The 23,316-nt window shown below is 39.7% G+C and overlaps 1 protein-coding gene across 1 annotated transcript in view; it reads left to right on the top strand.

The window, feature by feature from the left end:
• cdh2 (cadherin 2, type 1, N-cadherin (neuronal)) overlaps nt 1–22,187 on the top strand; it is a 70,156-nt gene extending 47,969 nt beyond the window's left edge. Inside the window, exons 12-26 of the mRNA XM_026312838.2 lie at nt 169–341; nt 889–1,026; nt 4,845–5,012; nt 6,218–6,373; nt 7,109–7,253; nt 7,579–7,751; nt 9,049–9,186; nt 9,666–9,851; nt 10,567–10,820; nt 11,389–11,531; nt 12,572–12,805; nt 13,653–13,886; nt 14,108–14,247; nt 18,233–18,397; nt 20,919–22,187. Coding sequence (XP_026168623.1) covers nt 169–341; nt 889–1,026; nt 4,845–5,012; nt 6,218–6,373; nt 7,109–7,253; nt 7,579–7,751; nt 9,049–9,186; nt 9,666–9,851; nt 10,567–10,820; nt 11,389–11,531; nt 12,572–12,805; nt 13,653–13,886; nt 14,108–14,247; nt 18,233–18,397; nt 20,919–21,125 — 2,654 coding nt within the window. The 3' untranslated portion in view covers nt 21,126–22,187. The remainder of the gene's footprint in view (nt 1–168; nt 342–888; nt 1,027–4,844; nt 5,013–6,217; nt 6,374–7,108; nt 7,254–7,578; nt 7,752–9,048; nt 9,187–9,665; nt 9,852–10,566; nt 10,821–11,388; nt 11,532–12,571; nt 12,806–13,652; nt 13,887–14,107; nt 14,248–18,232; nt 18,398–20,918) is intronic.
• The last annotated feature ends 1,129 nt before the right edge of the window (nt 22,188–23,316 follow it).

Below are 23,316 nucleotides of genomic sequence, written 5' to 3'. Positions count from 1 at the left end.
GTGGTGTTAGGATCACAAGAAAGAACCTCGGAAGTGTATATTAAAAAGTTATAAATCTGATATGGGTCAGATGATACTATTCACTCAAGGTCTGTTTTCTTTTGATTGTCAATGGAAGATATGAAAGAAAAGAAATTAGCTTCTTGTCTCTGTCTTTCTGTCCCATAGGAACATTTGTTATGACAGTAACAGCTGTTGATAAAGATGATCCCAAAACAGCTAACGGGATGCTGCGTTATAAGATCCTGTCTCAGAATCCAGAGAGTCCGACCTCCAATATGTTTACAATCAACAACAAAACAGGAGGCATCATCACGGTGGCGGCCGGCCTGGACAGAGAAGTGACTGATACTTTTCCTTTATTTCCTTCTCCCTTTCCCTTTGACTTCTTTCACATATATTTATGAATTAGTTTAGCTTGTTTTCTCATTCGACTCTATTTAATTTTTGTGAAAGTAGTCTTATACAATTGCTGTATCAGCATTTAAGCGACATCCATTATAATTTATTGTCATCTTGATTATTGTAGATCACCATATCCATTTTCCATGTCTACATGAATGCATTTTTTAAAAATATGATTCCAAAACAGCTTGAGTATCTTTACTCATATTCAGACTGTCTGATAACTGAGCCAAAGTGATTTCCTAAAGGTGTAGTTTTGCAGTAGCAGTTTTGTAGTGAACTGCATTATACTAAACAGTGTTTCTAGTTGTTTGTCTATCCTCATTTGCATATAATGGGGCCAGAATATTATGTAGAAATGCACAACATAATTTAGTTCAAAATGACATCACAGCTAATGACTGTGTTAAAAATGCTCACCTCATTGCTATACAAAGAATTTTGTTTTAATCCTGTTATTGTTTTTCTTCTCTTCCCCTTCAGAAAGTGCCTCAATACGCACTGATCATCCAGGCCACTGACATGGAGGGTAACCCCATGTATGGCCTCTCCAACACAGCCACTGCTGTCATCAGAGTCACTGACATTAATGACAATCCACCAGAGTTTACTGCTGAGACGGTAAGAAACAACTTGTATCTGAGAGATTGTTACAGTAATCTTAGTGAAAGAAAAGCACCACATGGACCACCATTTCACCCCAGTGTGGATATATGCACTCAACTCTCAGTTCTACTCACTTACCTAGTTCTGCTTGCTTAGTAGTTCCGAAGCCATACAGATACACAAGTAGCCAGCCATGCATAAAGTGTTATATCCCGTTCCAAATGTTGACACATGCAACTACTAGGATGTCTGTTAAAGTGAAAGAGGCACTTACTGTGCTGGAGAATCACTGAAATTTGTAATGCCACTGTTGTGCTATCAGGGGAGGATAGGGAATGAGATGACCATGACGACATGATAAGTTACCTTAGATGTCTATTTACTTATGTCTATTTGGTCCTGCTGTGCTGTGTGAGGTGAGGCTCAGTGTATTTTCTGCTGCCACAGCAGTATCACTCACACCTTGTTGTTTTGTATGTTCATGGTTTAACCATGCAGTTTTTTGTAGCAGGTGTTCCGAGAGACTGGATTAATGCTGGCTAATTAAAACTTAATGTGTTACTTTAATAGGAGCACAACCATATACGCAACATGGTCAGTGGTTAGCAAAAACAGATGCCAAATAGCATCTCTTTAACTTGATTCCATTGAACATGCCTTGTGATCGTGAGGTTATTGCCTTATAATCCAAAAGGGGTGCACGTCTCTCAGCACTTTGGAAGATGGGAAGCATCTTTCTGAGTTGTAGAGTGAGGCTCTAACCATTCCGCTGGATGTGTTGTGCAGTCATCTGCAATTAGTTAGAATGACCAGGTGCTCATGTATCAATATTGTTAGCCAAGGAGCAGAACTGTGCAAAAAAAGCACTGCACATGCTCTATCTTATACCCAGGAAATGAAAACAAGTCCTTAAGGCTGTTATTCTTAAAGCTGCCCAGCTTTAAGCATTCTGGGGGACTGACCTGGCCGGCCCAGGTGTGCCAGGTGTATAGACTCTAGCCCAGCCAGTACCTGTAACACATAGAGGGGGCAACACAGAGACAGACACAGGCTCCACTGTGGGGAGAGCTGGGGCTGTGACACTTTCTGTCCTGACACATTCTGTAGGGTTTTAAGTGCATATTCTAATAATCTTTGCTGTAAGATCTTTGTTTTTTTGGTGTCCTAATGAACACCCTCATATGAATGTACGGTCCTGTGAGTGCTTGATCCCATCTGATCTCAGAAGCTAAGCAGAGATGGGCCTGGTTAGTACTTGGATAGGATATGCTCTTGGAAGACCAGGGGCTGTTAAACTCAACCACTGTTGCACAAGCCAGTGTGGTTTTAGTGTCAGTCCCAAGCCCAAGTAAATGAGAGGGTTGTGTCAGGAAGGGCATCTGGCGTAAAGCTTGTGCCAGTTCAATCATGCAGGTCAATTAGTCAGCTGTGGCAACCCCCAATGGGAGCTGCCGAAAAAAAAAACACCCCCATATCATAATCATATTTGTTTTACAAAAGCTGCTGTGCTTTTCTTATAGTCCCTGTAATACACCTAAACAAATGACCATTATTGTCCGTTTCTAAATATGTTACCCTCCATTCACTGGAAAGGCAGACATTACTTTTCACCTGGGTGCAAACTTAATACTGACTGTTATGAGTCATCAGTGTTGTGGCTACAGTGGTCTGCTGGGCCGAAATTAAACTTGTAGCCAGTAATGATTCCATGGCTTTTCACAACACCATCGTTAGCCATTGACACTAATTAACAATAGGCACTTCTGCAGGTATGTGATTTTAATGATACCATTAGTCACTGTTCTTGGTTGGTTGGTCAAAAGCAAATACATACACGTCCCAAACAGGTAAACATGGATATTCTGCAGGATTTTAGATTTTAAGTAGAGGTCTGAATCTCAAATGTTGGTTCTATGCATGTACACAAATGATCACCTGTATCATAACTAGTTATACTGAGTAGCTTTACTTTGATGTGTATCTTTTGAGAGCATTTGGATTCACCCTGATTTGTCTTTGATGTAATCAGGTATTAACTTTCCCATATCTTTATGAGGTCATGAGTGGCTATCTTAGCCCCAGTACAACTATTGTCACGAATCATCACGCATGTCTTAATCACAATTAAGCAATTACATTTGTTTTACTTGTGTCATGAATGCAGCATCCTTGGAGAAACATTTTAATCAATGACAACCAAACAATATTCTCATTAACACAAATGTCCTCGCCCACTATATCCACCTCTATTAGAACCTCTGCTCCGCCTGTGTCCATAAGGAGAAAACATTTAAGAATCCAAGAGAATTTTTCTAAAAGAGCAAGCACACACACAGAAAATCCTACCCACTCACTCATAAACACTCAGGCTATCAGTCAGCCTTATACCCTCCTGGACTTGGAAGTCGACTCCTAGTCAGAAGATGGAGGGGGTTTGGAGAGTGTGGATGGATGCAGACCTCCAGTGCACAAGAGATAGATGCTTGTTGAGCTGAACAAACCCACCATGCCATTCATCATTCCAGACACAGGTTGCAAATAATTACTGTTCTCGCTTGCACCCATTTTAATAAGGTAATAGATATTTCTGAAGCATGCTCCTTCACTATCTGCGTGCATGCCTCTCTGCATTTCCAATGTGTGAAAGCAGTATAATCGGATTTCAAACATGATTAGTGGAAGCTCTTCGGCAGCTCCCCAGATGTTATATGAAGGGGAATGTGGGATATGGGTCATGATATAAGGTGGTAAAGTGCTAATTAATTTCTCTGTCTGTGTAGGAAACTTTGCAGTAGTTTGTAGGACTATTGACTATTTCACAACAAATCAACATGCACATAATTAGAGGCAACAGTAGGGAAAATACTTCAAGGGCTGTGACAGTTCCATTGAAATCCGAGCTATCATTCCTTGACATTGACATATTTTACATATTGTTTTTCTGTTTTCCTTCCTGCCTTGTTTTGTTCAAGGTTATTTTAACTTTCTCTGGCACTACTTCAGTCTCCCCAGTCTCTGGAGCAGCATAGGCAATTTGAGCCATCTGTGTGTTTAGTGTCTGGCTTGCAGGTACCATCCTCCTTTGTTTCAAATCTCATTCATTACAGCTGAGGGAGGATGGCAGATCCATTATGGAAGCTGGTCTATCTGTGTGGGTGCATTTTATCAGGACATAAGAGGAGGCCTGGCATTTAAAGCAAACCAGTGCTGGTGCTGTGTCACTGCCGTGTTACCCACCCTAAAGTGCATCAAGGTGTATCATGACATGTTTTACTGTAGATATTTTAAGGTACAAAGGAAGTCATAAAAAGATTACTGTCTTTGATAAAACACAGATTCAGAATAGGTATTAAATGGAAGAGGTTATAAGTTTGGAGTAGAAAATGGGAGCCTTTTTCCTTTATCACCAAATCAATTTCCTTCTCTAACCCAAAAAGAGAAGGTTATCAGCCATTCAAGTAAGGTGTCTGTCAAGTACATAGACTGTTATGTGCTGATGTTGATTTTAGTGATTAAGTAATCAAGATTAAGAACACGGGGTATACATAATAACAAGACTGAACATCTATTCAGTCAGCTCTGTGAGGCTGTATTCAGTGTTCTGAGCTAAATGCGACAATCCTAATATGCTGATGTTTAGCAGGTATGAATGGTTCTTATTAACATGATAGCATCTTGCAATCCACAAAATAGTTGTTGAGATATTTCAGTCTTTAGTCACCCAACATACAATCTATAGAGCCATGCTACTAATGTGGCAAAAATGCATGTAATAGTTTTTCTGCCTGTGTGATCGCTACTTAGCTCTGGACTAAATCTTTTCCTTTCCACAGGTCCAGGAAGATGCTGTCCCTACAGTCATGTCCAAGGATTTGCAGGAAATAGTGTTTCCACCACGAAACCTGGACGGCCAACTCAAACGCATGAAGAGAGATTGGGTCATCCCCCCAATCAATGTCCCAGAAAATTCCCGAGGCCCATTCCCACAAGAGCTTGTCCGGGTATCACAGCCTCACCCAAACACATGCACGCACACACACACCATTTTCACAACTTCCAAAAGAAAAAAAAAAAAAAAAAGTTTTTTTCTTGATATGACAATGTTATAGGTTCCTATTGCGCTGAGTTCCCACTCAGAGAGGCACAGACATGATACTTATGTCTTTAAGAAAATGCTTCATATTTACAGCACTTCGCTAAAGGTCAGGTATCTTTTTTCTACCGTGGAATTTATCTTTTGTTTCAGGGAGCATTCGGTACCAATATAACATGGTATTATTTAGAAGCGGAGAGAAATCTGAAGTGCTCACTAGTGCGATTGTTGCCTGTTGAGATATTGCACTGCCTTTATCATGACTCAAGGACACATATGTCCCAATTTGTTTGCAGTAATTCTATGGTCAGGGCTGGATGTGGGTGGCTAACAGAACACAAGAAATACAACAGTGAGGAAATACTAGATCCTTTTTCACTTCCATGAGTGTCCTATACACATATTACATTTAATCCAGTCATGTAAGATTGGTTGTTTCTGGGTTTGAGTGGATAATATTAGGATGAGGAAACACTCTGTCAGCATGGACCCACAGTGAAGGCTTACATGGCAAACAAGAGAGGTAGCTCAGTGAAGACAGAACTTCAATGCTACACAGACATACATTCTTTCTATACACCCTTTTAGTTGCACAACAACCATTTTTAAATAAAAACTATGATTGGTACTGAAATAATTAGCCAATCAATTATTCCACGGCGAGTTATTACTAACCAAATGACTGAATAACTAAAGATTTGCTCGGTATAGGTTCTTAAAGTTAGATTTTTCTTTGCTCTTCTTTTTTTTTAAGAAATACAATGTTTTGGAGTTTATCAGCAATCTAAAGACATCTCTATACAATCTCTGGCAATCGTAATGGTGATGCAGTTTTACTGTTGGCATTAGATAAACAAACAAATTGGGCAGGTACTACCATTAAGATAGACAAAATAAGATAAACTTTAATTGCAGAAGGGAAATTCAGGTTTTTCATTATTAGCTTATTGCAAGTAAATGAGTATAGTACCCAATGTAGCAAATTTTGACCCATAAGTGTTGTGTATGTTATGTTACTACTCTGTATCGGTAGTAGTCCTAAAACTCAGGTATGGCTCACACTATATTTAGCATTGCTTGAAAGTGTTCATTAACAAATTTTAACACCCACAGATCCGTTCAGATCACGACAAAAATCGGTCCCTGCGATACAGTGTGACAGGCCCTGGTGCTGACCAGCCTCCCACTGGCATCTTCATCATTGACCCGATCTCTGGTGAGCTGTCAGTCAACAAACCCTTGGATCGAGAGCACATTCCCAGCTTCCATGTAAGTCAGATGCAATCGTTCATACTAGTATCTTTAATGATACCCCTGTAATTTGCAAATGGTTTTTCTGCTTTGGCTGGGCTGTACATTCCCTGGCTTTGCTCAACGGTCATGTGTAGCATAAAAAACCTCCACGGTAATGTGACTTATCTGTTTGAGAATGTAAAAGATTTAAAATGATGCTTTTGAGCAGATTTAATATGTGTTAGATAGATTATGATAACTTCCAGTTTCTTCTAAAGCTGCTTTATTAATTTGTTGTTCTTCCATTACATTGCTATGGTCTTTAAATTATATAACTGTATTTGTGAGTTTTGACACAGACAGGAAGGCATCAAGCAAGGTTTTTTAAATGATACATGTCATCTAATAGTGTTTACTAATATGATAAAATATATGCTGGTTATTTGGAGTATGTTACTGGTATTTGAGTTTGCCAATTTCTCTCAATTTCTGTCTTTTCTGATCACTGTTTGTCTTTTGGCCTATGCACGTAATGGTGAAAAACTGCTAATTAAAAAAATACTAAGCAAAAAGAAGATCTGTTATGGTCAAGCTGGATTTTCTGAATATGCTCTTGTACATACAGTAATAACTGCAGTGATGACTTGTGCTGTTAATTATCACAGCAGTTTAATTGGTTAGTTTGTGCCAACATACATATTGTTTGCACAGTTGAAAATAGTCCTTGCTTGAACAGTTCTACAGTTCAGATGTGTTTATGTTTTCCTTCAGCTGAGAGCTCATGCAGTGGACCTGAATGGCAACCAAGTAGAAAACCCTATTGACATTGTGATCAATGTGATCGATATGAACGACAACAGACCCGAGTTCACTCATCAGATCTGGAACGGCACTGTTCCAGAGGGTTCCAAGCCAGGTAATACACTCAGAAAACCGAGCACAACATCACACAGTATGAGCAAACAATTGGCTGTAGTCTGAGCCTCCACATGCTGTTATCAGCTGAAACTGCATTGATGGCATTCCTGGGGTGTCCACTTTGTTAATTTTTCTTGGACTGTATCAAGTGATCAGTGGTGTTAGGATCACAAGAAAGAACCTCGGAAGTGTATATTAAAAAGTTATAAATCTGATATGGGTCAGATGATACTATTCACTCAAGGTCTGTTTTCTTTTGATTGTCAATGGAAGATATGAAAGAAAAGAAATTAGCTTCTTGTTTCTGTCTTTCTGTCCCATAGGAACATTTGTTATGACAGTAACAGCTGTTGATAAAGACGATCCCAAAACAGCTAACGGGATGCTGCGTTATAAGATCCTGTCTCAGAATCCAGAGAGTCCGACCTCCAATATGTTTACAATCAACAACAAAACAGGAGGCATCATCACGGTGGCGGCCGGCCTGGACAGAGAAGTGACTGATACTTTTCCTTTATTTCCTTCTCCCTTTCCCTTTGACTTCTTTTACATATATTTATGAATTAGTTTAGCTTGTTTTCTCATTCGACTCTATTTAATTTTTGTGAAAGTAGTCTTATACAATTGCTGTATCAGCATTTAAGTGAAACTTTCATTAGCAAGATATCCATTATAATAATTCACTTTCATCTTGCTTGTTGTAGATCAACATATCCATTTTCCTTGTTTACATAAATGCATTTTTTAAAATATGATTTCAAAACAGCTTGAGTAGCTTTGCTCATATTCAGACTGTCTGAGAACTAATGAGCCAAAGTGAATTTTGCTGATTACTAACTAAATAAGAAGTAGAAATGGACTTGGCTTCTTTACACTTATTTACTCTTACAAGGAGGCACTGAGCCTCACTGAGCAGCTAAATGTCTCCCTTCCCTCATTGTCGCCTTCTTTTTTTTCCAACCCAAAGCAGAAGCTTTTCTTGCATTTTGTTTTCCTCCATTTTCCGTGCTGTAAATGCTACCACTCTTTAATTTAATTGGATCATGTGGCTGTTTGAAAAAATAAATAAAATAATATAGAAAGCTGGAGCCAGTTGGTGCAATTCTAGCGAGGGCAATCTGGCTAGGTGACTGCTCAATCACTCCCACCCTGGGGCTGCAGTTTTATGTCCGCCAGTGCCACCATGAAAGTAATTTGCCCGACTCTCATTACCCAACAACTGGTCCGTCACCTGAGTGGCTTTTAATGTGAAAAGAGTCATTTGTTATCTTCATGATGGCTTAGATAGCAGAGGTGCAAGTTTCACACATGCACTCACAAACTCATGTGCCCCTGTAGGGAATTAATCATATTTATATAAAAAGCCCCATTCGTCATTATAATTAGCTAACTAGCCATTTCAGATTTGTTTCATTTCACTAGAAAACATTAATACTGTTGCACATTGAGTTGCCAGCTTATTAGGGACACTTGTAAAGTGTGTCATAAGCCAATACAATAGAAATAAAACTTAGCTTCAGCTTTTAAAGCTTAGTTTTTGTTAACACAGTCTTAGAGGTGTTGTTTTACCTCTGTGGGCATTTTTGAGGGTGTAGTTTTGTAGTAGTAATTTTGTAATGAACTCAGTCATATTAAATAGTATTTCTAGTTGTTGGGGTCAGAATATTATGAATAAATGCTCAACGTAATTTAGTTCACAGCTAATGGCTAACAGTGTTAAAAATGCTCACCTCATTGCTATACAAAGAATTTTGTTTTAATCCTGTTATTGTTTTTCTTCTCTTCCCCTTCAGAAAGTGCCTCAATACACACTGATCATCCAGGCCACTGACATGGAGGGTAACCCCATGTATGGCCTCTCCAACACAGCCACTGCTGTCATCAGAGTCACTGACATTAATGACAATCCACCAGAGTTTACTGCTGAGACGGTAAGAAACAACTTGTATCTGAGAGATTGTTACAGTAATCTTAGTGAAAGAAAAGCACCACATGGACCACCATTTCACCCCAGTGTGGATATATGCACTCAACTCTCAGTTCTGCTCACTTACCTAGTTCTGCTTGCTTAGCATTTCCAAAGCCATACAGATACACAAGTAGCCAGCCATGCATAAAGTGTTATATCCCGCTCCAAATGTTGACACATGCAACTACTAGGATGTCTGTTAAAGTGAAAGAGGTACTTACTGTGCTGGAGAATCACTGAAATTTGTAATGCCACTGTTGTGCTATCAGGGGAGGATAGGGAATGAGATGACCATGATGACATGATAAGTTACCTTAGATGTCTATTTACTCAAGATTGGTCCTGCTGTGCTGTGTGAGGTGAGGCTCAGTGTATTTTCTGCTGCCACAGCAGTATCACTAACAGCTTGCTGTTCTGTACTTTCATGGTTTATTCATATAGTTTTTCGGCGACGTGCCTGAAAACCGTGTGAATGTCATTGTGGCAAACCTGACTGTGACTGACAAGGACCAGCCCAACACACCGGCCTGGAATGCCGTCTACAAAATCACCGGGGGCGACCCCACTGGCAGGTTCTCCGTGCCCACTGATCCAACCACTAACGAGGGCCTGGTAACAGTCGTCAAGGTAAGGCCCCCACTTTAATATAGTCTCTTGGAGATGCATACTATATAGTATGTGTGTCTTACTAAGACATGTGGGGGTGGTTGGCTCAGTATTCATATCTGGCAGTTAAAATATTCAGTAAGTGTTTATAACATTTTTGATAATACTTTAAAGTTGATATAAGTGAAAATTTCTTAAATGTTCGGTTTGTCCCAGAAAACAAATTAATAATCCAGCTGTCCAGTTCAGTTATTTGAAAAGTAGAAATATTTTGTTTAAAGCAACTCCCCTATGAGACTCCTATGAAAGAAAACCACTGCAACTTTTTTGTCACATATATTACCTTTTTTTAGCACTAGCAATGATTTTTATAGGGACAGACTAACTTACTGCTAGCAAATTCTGATGTGAATTAGGTGAAAATTCATATTAGATGAACTAAGAACACAATTTTAAAAATCAGAACTCATTTCAAATTAAATTGGTTGGTTGCACTGCTCTTACAACTCTTTTGTTAATGTGTAATTCAGATGACCCCAAAGGGATACAATATCTTTATCTCATCCCACTGTCTGCAGAGTTTTTACAATAGTAAAAATTTAGTAAGGAAGAAGAAAAAGTTTTTTATTCTGTGTTGCTCTCTCACCATAGCCAGAAATATAATGTGATCATATCTATCCTGTTTTTTAAGGTGTGAGTCACTCTCTATACTTTTCTCTCTCATCCTGTTTTCTAGCCTATTGACTATGAAATAAGTAGGACGTATGTGCTGACAGTGGAAGCAAGGAACGAGGTCCCCCTAGCCAGAGGCATCCACTCTCCTCGCCAGTCCACTGCCACTGTCTCCATCAGAGTGATAGATGTCAATGAGAGCCCCTACTTTGAACCCAATCCCAAGCTCATTAAACTGGAAGAGGGAATGTTGCCAGAATCAACTCTGACTACCTTCACTGCACAGGACCCTGATCGCTTCATGCAGCAAAGCATCAGGTAGACTTACACTAAAAAGGGGAAAAGGAAATTCTCTGAGCTCTCTAATGTGGCCACTTTCAGCCTCATTCCTGCTTAAACAACACCCAGCACGTCTTTATCTCATTCGTGTTGAACAAGCTCTGTTTTCTTTCATTTTCACCAGACATCTTGCCTCACAGCTGTTTGGCTGTAGAAGTTTATCTGCCCGAAAACAGTCCATGAGAAATAAGCTAGCTTTGTAATTCCACGGTTTGTCCTACAAATTAGTTTGAGCTACTGATAACAACAAGCCAGTTCTGTCCCCTGTGAGGCTGAATAATTATGTAAAATACATGATGTCTAAAATATTTATTCTGTGTAAACAAATAATAACAAAAACATTTTAGAAGAAAGAGATGCCAAACTGGTAATGGAGACTAAATTCTCCAACTGTATTTTCTTCTGCAGAAAACAACACTGAACCTTTTTAAAACTTTCTCCCTACTTTTTGACAGAACTTGCAGATAACGCTTGACTGAAAATTCATCTTAGAACAAATATTAAGGAGTGTGAATTACTGTGTAAAACTCTTTTTCCCTTTGCTCAGATACTCCAAACTCTCAGATCCAGCCAACTGGCTAAGAATTGACCCCAACACAGGTCGAATCACAACAAGTGCCGTTTTGGACAGAGAGTCACCTTTTGTGAAGAATAGTTTGTACAATGCAACGTTTCTGGCTTCTGACAGTGGTATGTAACCATTTGAGCGATGTTGCAAAAAATACCTTGTTGAGCTACTGTGATGCATCAGCTAGATGGTCAAGGTGTTTAGTGCAGGCTGTTACACAAGCACTCTATTCCAGGCCATTACTGTTAGAGCATTCAGGAGGAGATAATGCTGCCTTTTCAAAAGGAAACCTAGTGGATGTCTAATGTAGCTTACCTCTCAAAGGTCAATCTTCCAACCAGCATCACTTTGACTATGATGTTTTTCACCTGCAGCCAGTGCACAAACTCACAGTATCTGTGAGAAAAAAGTAAAACTATCTCTGGTATAGACTCAAAGACATAATTTGAAGGTCAGTCAGTACCAGGCATTTGCCCTGTCTGGAACACTGACCACCTTAGCTGAAGGTTAATGTGCTAGCAATCCCAGCACCATCCAGCATGTAGATATATTCACCTCTTCCTTGCACCTTTGGGATTTACTTCTGTTCAAGTTTACCCTCTTCTTCAGAGCATAGCTTAGGCCAATAGGCTTAAAAAGTCTACCAATAAAGAGGTTTCTCAGCATTAATGGGTCAGGATTGGATGACTAGCTCTTTTGAGCGTGGCCTGAATGGTAAAAAAGCCTCTTAGCTTAGTGAATACATAGAGAAGCCTGAGAGGAGCGACAGTGGGCTCTGTTTGTCTGCTTTAGTATTCCCAGCCCGCCTCCTCATCAGGAAGACGTTCTTCAGACACACACCCAAATGTTGTGATATCTCCCTCTTTCTGTCTATCTCCTCACTTGAGATTAGATTCTAAGATCAGTATGCAGTTTGGATGGGTCTTCTCCCACTAGAATAAATGGCTCTTTAGAGTGCCGTGTTATAGTATGAGACCCAAAGAATAAAGTTCATGGTTTACTTTTCTCTGTCAACTGCATAATGACTACAAAATGAATGACTGGCATTCCAATAGTACATATATTCCTATCCATATGTAAATTATTAAAAATCCAATTTCTGATAAATATGTATAGGCTAAGTGTGTCTGTGTGTGTATATATCGTGTCATTGTCCATGCAGGTGTACCTCCAGCAACTGGCACAGGTACACTCCAGATCTTCCTGCTAGATATCAACGACAATGCTCCCAAGGTGTTCCCTCAGGAGGCAGAGATATGTGAGAAGCCAGAGCCAAACGCCATCAACATCACTGCACTCGATGGAGACCTGAACCCCAACGCAGGGCCATTTGCCTTTGAGTTAGCCTACCGGCCATCTGATGTCCGGAGAAACTGGACCATAACCAGAATCAGTGGTAAGACATGGATTACACTCAAAAAATTTCACTTAAATAACCCTACTTAGATTCATATTAGGCTGCTCACAATGATGAGAATGAAATGAAATCATTTTGCTGTCAATGCCTGTTTCGATTGATCTTTTTGTCAGTGGCCTTCTTTTGTAATAATTACTGGAAAATCAAAGACTTGTTTCAGCCTTTTTCAATTATTAGCATTTAATTTCATACATGTCTGTTGTTTGGTAATTAAAGCTTGAGACTTTGATTTTTGATACTTGTGAGCAATACTTAAAAATCATTTTTTAATTGCCCACTACAGAAGTGTCAGGTAGAGGTGGGACTGACCATATGTTATTATATTAACCTTACCAAGCAGTCATTAATTGTTTATGCAAATTGAAGGAAAAACATGAGTGCAGGAATTCATTTGTTGTGTGTAAGATATTAGATGCGTTTTAAATGCAGTGACTATACTCTAATAGGATAATGGCATTTGGATTATTGCAGTTGGGAATTCAGCCTAAGCAGCATTATCAGAAGGTATTCAGTAGATTTATAAGCTCCAAATCTAAATCCTGACCATGTTTTGGATTAGATATGCTGATGTAACTTTCCAGGTAGGAATTTAAGCTACATATCTGTGTTTAATAAGAGTAATTATAATGTGAACAGTCTATACAAACAACTGTTCTGAGTTTTGATTTAATCCCCCCCTGAACGACATATCTGACAAAGAAACATGATGTTATTTTACATGTACAGTAATCACATTAACTTGCTGTATAATTATCTCTTCCTATGAGTCTCATCTGAAAAGGAACCATTATAGATAATTTGCTCTTTTTGTTTTTTCTCCTCTCAGGTGACTTTGCTCAGATGAGCCTGAAGATTGGCTTCCTTGAAAGTGGTATCTATGACATCCCCATTATAATCACAGACTCAGGCAACCTACCCATGTCCAACACCTCCTATCTGCGGATTAAAGTGTGCCAGTGTGACATCAGTGGAGACTGTACTGACCAACAGCCAACCATGGCTGCCGGTCTGGGCACCGGTGCCATTATATCCATTCTCCTTTGTATCATCATTCTCCTGAGTGAGTGTCTCAATGTCTCTGTCAAACAGCACATCGCACGAACACACACAGGGATTATAAAGACAGCTAAAGATTATTTGAGATATGACTAGATTACTATAGGATTACCAAAGAGACAGCCTTGATCAGGGCACCATCCGAGCTGTAAAACATCCGATTATGTTTTTATGAAAATATGTAAATTATTATGTTTTGTAATATGAAATCTCCCTCTTTCTCAGTTCTTGTGCTTCTGTTTGTGGTGTGGATGAAGCGCCGTGATAAAGAGCGCCAGGCCAAGCAGCTTCTCATCGATCCTGAAGATGATGTGAGAGACAACATCCTCAAATATGATGAGGAAGGTGGAGGAGAGGAGGATCAGGTAAGAAAGGTGGCTTACGAAGAGTTAATATGTGGCAATATGAGGTCAATATATTTTCTGGAAATTGCCTTATACAGTGTGCAGACAAGTGAGAACAGTTTTTTTAGTTATTGCAATTCTTTGTCTATGTCTTGTTGGTTTGGGGTCAGAGCATTGATGCTGAGCATCAAATTGTAGAAACGTTTGACTCAGAACTTGGTAACAGCTGTAGTGGTGTTTACCACAGAGGACACAAGCAGTCAGTATTTGAATGTTTAAATGGTGATAAATAATTCACAAACTTATATTTACACATTTCTATATCAGTGTTACACATGGACTTTTACAATACTGGATGCATATACAAGATTTTGAACTAATTTCAGAAGTTACATTTATCATTATGTTTGTTGCCCAAATTTAAATTTTACCAAATGCCTGATGTATTGGTGCAACCATAAATCATTTTCTACAAATGAGAAATGTGGGTGTCACGTTGGCTCTAGTGCAAGAAAATGTCAAACATCTACACATCATGATGCTCTACGTTTTTTTTGAACGGGTGACAAAAGGCAAGTGTGTGGTCTTTGTGTGGGAGAAACATTCAGGTCACATCAATGGAGCGCAGTAGCAATTTCTGTTTAACTAAAGCAGCATAATGACAAATAAGACCACCTAGCCCTTTTCTGCACTTAAACATAATGTACACTTCCCAAGCACAGATTTTATTGCAAATTAGAAATGTTTTGCTTTTTTGTTTTTTTTCAGGGAGTAGTTTTGAAGAGCAACCTCAATCAATCAGGCAAAAACACATTGATCCTATTGGTTCTAAGACTGCAAATGTCTCCTCAGCTGGAACTAGTTCCTGCTTCATAGCCCTATAACACACAGACACACAAAATACAAATGCAGCACCGCAGGCATCAATAAAGTCACAGCTCTGTATCCCCCTGTACTGATCAGGCGCACACAGACACAAATTCAATTGTTCTAATGACCCCTTGTTAGCAGAACGGAATCATTTCATAAAAAAGGCAGTAATATACCAAATGGGCTATTTTGTTGCTGCTGGCTGAAGAGCTCGGGTGGCCTAGGTATAGCAGAAATGAGCAGGAGACCCCATTCTGACCCAGCACAGTGCCAAATTAGCCTCGGAGACTTGTAATTGGTAAGCTGATGTCATTTGGAGACAGACATCTGCTGTGGTGCAATAATGAAGCTCTGTCTAAGGTAACAATATGACTGGAAAGCCATTACACATCTGCAAGTGATTAGGCAGGAGGGAGCGCACCCACTTGTGTATTCACATCCTTACTTTCACATAAAAAATGCACTTGTGAACCAGAACATGTCAAAAAGAAGCTGTCGCATGAACACCCCTCAAAGGCTAAAGAACGGGTAGAACGATTTATTGAAGGAAAACAAGCTTCCATTTTGAGTGGTGTAGAGAAGGGCAGGGTGCCAGGAGAAAATGGTCTTGTCTGTGGAATCAGGGCAGTCAGTGTTGGGTAAAAAATGGACCCGACTTTCCCAGCAATGTGGTCTTTATAATGCTCACCTCTGTTCTCCCTATCTCCTGCTGGGAAGGAAATTGAAGTGTCAGACCACTGGGCGTTCTCGGAGTATATGATTTTGGCTGCTGTTGCCATTGCCCTGGTCTGTATTCATTTGCGAAACACTCATTTCATCAAAAGCAGACAGCTGATCAAGCTGCACTGCGTGAAAAAAATAATGGAGAAATAACAGCAAATTGAGAAGTTGTGCACAGGTTTGCAGGTGAAAAAATAAAACTGAGATGAGTCATCTCAATCAACAGATGACCTCAGTCACCTTATGCTGTGGGGCTTTGGTAACATGTTAAAAACTATTTCGATTCTCTTTTTTTAATCCTACTCAATAAGTGAAACACAAGTTCTACACAAATCAGGCCTATTTATGCAGATAGTTTAACTGCCTTATGTGTTTTGTCACAAGATATAGAGAGGAAATTATCCTTTAAATGTTTTTCATTACAACATGAAGCATGTTTTTGCACATTTGGCCATTATTTAAATGTGTGCAAAATGATTTGAGTTCAGGGTGACATTGCCACAACTATGTCCAACTGTGCATGAAACTCTTGCAATGGGATTTAAGGAAATAGTGGCTAAATTTGAATTTATGTTTGTTTAACTTCCTCCTGAGAGCTAGAACATCACTGCCATGCTCATGTCCATCCATCTATCCATCCATTGTCTACCACTTATCCTGGTACATGCAGCGTCACAGGGGACTGTATCCAATCCCACACATTGGATGCAAGGCAGGGTAAACATTGGACAGTTCAAAAGTTTATAGTAGATGCTCATGTCTATACAGTAAAGGCAAAAATGAGTACAAACACTTAAAAATAAATCCAGCCCTATATTCCATAGGCAGACATTACTATAGACATTAATAAGATGTTAATATATTTTTTAAGGTGTTATTAACAAGTCAGCACTATAATTACATGAGTGAATGTCTGCATGTTGACAAATACAACTGTCAAAAACAATCAAAATGAAATAAAAGCTAATTTTTTAAGGTTTATTTTAAGGTGCTATCACTCAGATGTGTGAAGTCACTGGAGGGCGATCATACTGCGTGCGGACACAGAGGATGGTGAACCAGTGTCTGGAATCTCTGGTCCCTGGTTTAAGATTCCCATTGGCATGATTAGAGATAAACTCAGTTCTGTTGGAAATTGCTCAGCTACACAGATAAAGTATATAAGGCTTGGCGAGGTTCAGTCTACCATGTTTTAATGTGGGTCATGAGTGCTAGAGGCAGCCATTTCACCAGGCCAGTGTGTGAGGAGTCAATTCCCTGAAGGCAGCTGGTATGTCAGTAGCCCTTCTTGCTTAGTTCAGCCATTATACAGCTCTCTTGCAATTCCCATCTCATGACCCCTCTGGTGTGTGACCTCAGTGAAGGTCAAACAGGAGTCAGACTGAAGTGGACCAAAATGATGGATGGCCTTATTGAATAATATGTGATGACCATTGTTCTTCTACATCTAGCCTCAGGGTTACTGTCTTTGTCCATGAAATCAAATTACACATGAATAATAAATGTGATTGTTTTAGATTTGAGATAATTCTTATTAATGTTTAGATTGGGTGTTTGGCAAGTGCCCAGTTGCTTCAGAATGTTTGGATATCTGGGTTGTTGGTGCATCATCACAGGGTTTATATTTATTCCCCTGTTTATTTTTAAATTGGAGTGTCTGCAGCCTTTTTCCCCCTGGGAGTGAACGTGCACATGTCTGTGGGTAGGTGCATGTTCAACTAAGCAAAGACAATTTTCAAGGAGGGATATTAGAGATGGATGGATTACTGAAAATCTTCTAAAGAGGGACAATCCATCATGCACGCCTATTAGGCACACACCCTGATTCTCAAATGGCATATTCTCATCATATCTGCTGTCATCGTGATACCATCCAGTCAAGCTCCGATCGGCTCTGCTCTTCACTGCATTCTCTTTCTGTTTCCTTACTCCTTTTCTCTCTTCACTCTTTCTCCTCCCCTTTCCCTGCCCATGACTTTGCACAAACTATGAGCCATTCACGTTGCTGTGGTAATGTTAATAGGATTAGCAATGGCTTATGCATATCCACCATCCTGTGTCTAGGCATTGATTAGAGCAAAACAGCCCCTTGCACATCCTTCCTGCAGCACACCACACAAGTAAAAACACTCCGCAGCAGCATGCAATGTGGTCCTCACTTGGACCCCCTCAGTGATGGCTCTTTTAATGTGTCACATTGTCCCAGGGCTTGTGCTTCACAGACAAGAAGATTAAAGTTTCTGCCATGTTCCCTTAACTCTCCTCATTGCAGTTTAACTTTGAAACCTTCCCTTCAATCAGCTGAACTTCTTCCTCTGTACAACACAAGATGTGTTTACCTATTTAAATAATCACACCCACTTGGAAGTCTTGTCACACTGCACAGCTAACTCCTATTTGTCTATGTGTTCCCCAGGATTATGACCTGAGCCAGCTCCAACAGCCGGACACGATTGAACCTGATGCTATCAAGCCAGTGGGAATCCGTCGTTTAGACGAGAGACCCCTCCACCCTGAACCACAGTATCCTATGAGGTCAGCAGCACCCCACCCTGGAGACATTGGAGACTTCATCAACGAGGTAAAAACACCAGCCAGCAACAGTTATTGAAAACAAAGATTGTTTTGTTGTATGAAATCAAATCCCAGGAAAAGAGCTGAAATGAAAGGATCAGTGCTGTGACAAAGCTTGAATTTCATTTTCAGGTTGAATGACTTTCTTACGATAAACTTGTATCTAAATAAACAATTTGGCTCATATGACTCAGTATTGGAGTATGCACTGCCTTGTACTGAGAGAAAAAAATATTTTAAATTGAATCAATTATTATCAGAATTGTTTTCTTCTTTTACGAGCAGAAACTCGAAACTTTTCTCATCTCACATATACCCGCTTAGACATGTATAAAGACCAAAAAGTACATGATGCTAACTCACTTAGATATAATTGTTTTTCTCTCCATTTTTCACCAAAGTAGTGTTATAGATGTGTCAGCATAGAAACAGGAGATGAGAGAAGCAATACATTGGCTTTCTATCGGAGTGTACCGTTCAGAGTGCCCTCGTTTGCCTGAGGCCATCATTGACTCCAGCATGAAGGGAGAATGTAAAATGAAAAGAGCAGTCATGTATTTTTCACAAGCTCCAACAGACAAGAGTTTCACAGCATTACAAATGGAGTTCTCCCCTAGTTTTTGGATGGCGCCCATGTTTTTAGATTAGACCGTGTTCTTTCAGCACTTCTCCCTGACCATCTATCTCTCAGATTCCTTTACCCAGGCACAACTCATTTTCATTCTCACCGTGTGTCATGAATACACCTAATACACTTGTCGTAACAGGTGATATGGAGTGAAATTTTGTGTTTTATAGCGTCCAATAAAGAATAGTTTGACAATACACACCATTCTTCATCAGACTTGTCACTTTAATATCCTCACTAGACCTTTGAGACTTTTCATGTTTGAGTATCCTGACCCAGAAAACAATTACTGCAACCAGGGATTGTGGAACTGCTTTTAGTCTCAGATTTGACTCTTGCTAAAGCTCAGTCATTGTAGCTGCACTGCTCATATGGAGTTGGAATCTGGCCTAACTGATAAGGGCAAGTTTCTAGAGGGGCAGGGAGACAGAGAGGGGTGGAGGAGGGGTCTCATCTCCATCTTGAAATGTGGACATACCCCTGGAGCTTGTGGCTCTTAATTAAATTAAAGGAACACAAAAAATAAGCATAGGTTTAGCATAAGGGCTTTAACCTCACAGTTGGACAAACAAAGGTCTATTAGTTAACTTCCTGGTCGGTTACCATAGAGGGGGGTTACATTTAAATATATTAGCAGCAGCTCAACATGACGTCTCACAGGTGGATCCAGTGCCATAGAAGCAGACAAAGCTGAAATGATTGCTTTCATTGTTTTGCATAGTGCCTTGTTTCAGCCTTGGCACAGTTGTCTGTGAATAGAAATTCCAGTGTGTTTGATTACACATCTCTTTTGTTACTTGTGGGACAGAGTGACTCAAAATGTGAGGACAGTTCACCATTTCAGAGTTATGATTGTCTCCAGCACAGCGGATGACTCAGTTATAATGAAGTTATGAGGCTGAGTTCTGTGATTGACTAATCTTATGAAACTGCCAGTGGGGTTTTTGGTTGTAGATGGAGGGGGCTATAAGCTATAACCAGCAATGCAATTATGGTTGTAATTGTAATGAACGATCCATCTGTCATATTTCCCACCAAATTATCAGCACTGCAGCCCTGAGCAAATACTTAACAAAAGCTAACAAGTGGAAAATAATCAGTAAGTGCCCAGGCACTTTAATTCAATCCATCTTTTTATTTGAGCGCATTTCAGCGCTATAATGGCAGCACAGAGGAAACTATAAATCTTTGACAAGTTCCCAATAAGCGGAGGTCTTGTTTCTCTTGTGTTATGTTGCTCCACTTATTTTAATTCATTTCTTATTTGTTGGGTGTCCTCAGTTGTGGCAATAAAAGATAGAAACCAGGCTTGGATCCAAGTGGTTCATGGCCAAAGCACATCTCAACTCCTAGACTAGCAATCCATCAACTCTCCTGAGTTCCGTTGGGGAACAGGGCTAGAAATCAATAACAATCCTCTCATGATGCTGTGAGGATTTCTGGGAATGTCGAGCGCAATTTTCAAAATAGAACTACCAAACACACATGCTCCTCTCACCTGTGATACAGTTGATTCTTGTACATACTGCTAATGTTAAGGGAAGAGCCTGATATATATCATGTATAAAAGATATTGCTATCTAGATTATAGATAAAGTATACTGCCAGACTTGTACTGTCTCTACAAGGTCCTTGGAGAGGGAGGTGTTGTACAGGGGTCTGGGGGGAGGAGAGATGATTCCAGTAATCTGAGGCTGCTGGTCATGCTCAATCTCAAAAAAACACAGAGGAGACTCACAGGAACAGCCTGATTAATCTGGATAAGAATCTGATTTCCTCAGCAAGTGGCAGGAGAACCACAGACTGGTTTTAGAATAGATTATCCTGTTTGTGTGCAGCATTTGGGGGGAGGAAGCTGTGCACCCCTCCTTTATCTGAGATTTTATTTCTTTCTGTACAGGGACTCAAAGCGGCAGACAACGACCCCACCGCTCCTCCCTATGACTCCCTGCTAGTATTCGACTACGAGGGCAGCGGCTCCACAGCTGGTTCTCTAAGCTCTCTCAACTCCTCCAGCAGCGGGGGTGACCAGGACTACGATTACCTCAACGACTGGGGCCCACGCTTTAGAAAACTGGCAGATATGTACGGTGGAAGTGACGACTAGGACATAGAGCCCCTGAAAAGATGAAAAAAAAAAAAAGAATAGGAAAGATTTCCTGTTGTTGGACTTGGACCGCTTCTGATATTCTGGCAGAACTGTGACAGAAAAGAAAAGAAAAAAGAAAAAAAAAAAAAAAACATTGATTCAGAAATTTTTTCAAAAACAACCAACCTAGGCTTATTGTTGTAGTCTACGCATACATATGCTTGTTGAAAGCTTAGGCATAGGCTGTGGTCCAGTTATGGAGGATGCGTGGGGGGGAGGGGGGGAGGGGGACACATGGACTGTCACCACTCAGATTGTTGGTATTGAATGCGCTCAGTTACACTTGAATTTCACAGTACAGAAGCACTGGGATATAATGTGCCTTTTTGTACATTTTTTTGGATCTAAATGATTAGTTTTATGTTAAAGGCTTTAATGGTACTGACTTTTGGAGTGATTTCAAACAAAGTATGTTAAACTCTGGTATGCTTCTACATGCTTTTTTTTTTTCCCTTTGGTTACACAATGCTCCTGTTTGTTGAAGGTTATTTAAATAAATTTCAAAGAAAATGAAGGATCATCTGTTAGCTTGGATGAAAAGAAAAACAGTTAAGAGCAGCACTGTACAGTACACTAGACTTCTAGAAGTTTTCACTAAAAATTAAAATTATGCAGCTGGTTGCAAATAAAGGGAGTTATGAATCATACTTTTGTAGCAGGTTTCTTTTTTCTGAAGTGATGTAGTATTTTACAAAAACAAAAAAAAAAAACTGTTTTGGTCTAATCTATGTACACTTCATTTGCCTTAGTCATCATCTGATATTTTCAAGTTTTACTTCACTGTAAAAAGATATGTGTACATAATGTTTTTTTTTTGTTTGTTTTTTTTTTTTTCTTTATCTCTTTTTGTTTGATGTAGTATATGAAGTGCAAAAAGTTCCAAACTTGTAAATGTATAATTTGGACTACAAATTCAAGTTTTTTGCATGTTTTTATCTTTTCATGACAACAAAAATGAAAAATGTTGTTTCCCAAATTTATTTACAAAGTGAAAGAAATAAAAACCTGGGTGACATTAAATGTTTAGAAGTTAAGAGTTTTTTGTATAAAACGTCAAAAAAAGCGTTGATAAAAACTGAAAAGTAGTGAACTTGTCAGCACAACTGTTGAATTTGTACCAAAAAGGGGGGGGGGGGGGGGTGATGCTAGGTACTAATGAAAGATTCAGCTTTAAGACCGGAAATGGTTTGGACTTAAGCTTTGTGGATAACCATGTGTACTGGAAAACAAATTATACATCTCTGACCCCAACCATCCAAATAAAATGCTCATTTTGGAGCTAACAACTGCCTCTTTATTTGTTCTTATTCAAACTCAGCATTGCTGGTGAGGCTTAATTAGACTGAATTGTACAGTCTATCTCAAAGGACAATAGCTTTTAAACAAAAAAAATACTTAATTGCACTATAGTAATTGAGAATAAATCATTTATGTCGTTATTTATGTGTTGTTTATACACACTGTATAAAAGTGAAATGCTTTAGGCCCATACAAGTACATCAGTGATAAGCTGTGTAGCTTGCAGGCTAAGGAAAAACAATACCCTCATTCTGTAACACTATCTGTGTGTCCTCAAGCCAAGCCAAGGTCAAAGGCTCATTGAAACACCAAATCCGTCCAGCACCTGGCTGCTATCACTGTAAAGTACTGGAGGTCAGATTGGACTTGACCTTAAAATGAAGAACGCCTGCAAAAACTGCCTCTAGGGACATTGCATGTATCTGTACTCCTGGGACATGTGGAAGGATAAAGACGAGAATGATGTGTGTGTGTGTGTGTGTGTGTGTTCTGTGTGCATGCGTGCGTGTGTGTGTGTGTGTGTGTTCTGTGTGCGGTGGTGGGAGCAGCAGCAACGATCAGTTCAGCCATCATGCGCACGGTGTCTTTGGATGATGAAAGTCACAGAATGTCAGCCGTTTAGCCTTCACCTGCCCTTTGCCCCCCCCCCCCCACCCCCTCTGTTACTGTGGGACTTGTAATTCACAGAGCCACCACTTGCACCCAGGTGAATAGATATGGACATGGCTTGTTAATTCAACTGAATTTAATTTAAGCAGGAGCGAGTTTGGTTTTGTAGTCCTTACACAAAACGGCATGAATGTCTATTAGAGAATAACCAGTGAACCGTACTTGCCTTTTGTTTTTCAGC

This window comes from Mastacembelus armatus, chromosome 17, assembly GCF_900324485.2.
Source record: "Mastacembelus armatus chromosome 17, fMasArm1.2, whole genome shotgun sequence".
In the NCBI taxonomy this organism is placed as follows: domain Eukaryota; kingdom Metazoa; phylum Chordata; class Actinopteri; order Synbranchiformes; family Mastacembelidae; genus Mastacembelus; species Mastacembelus armatus.
This window is presented reverse-complemented; position numbering and strand designations above follow the sequence as displayed.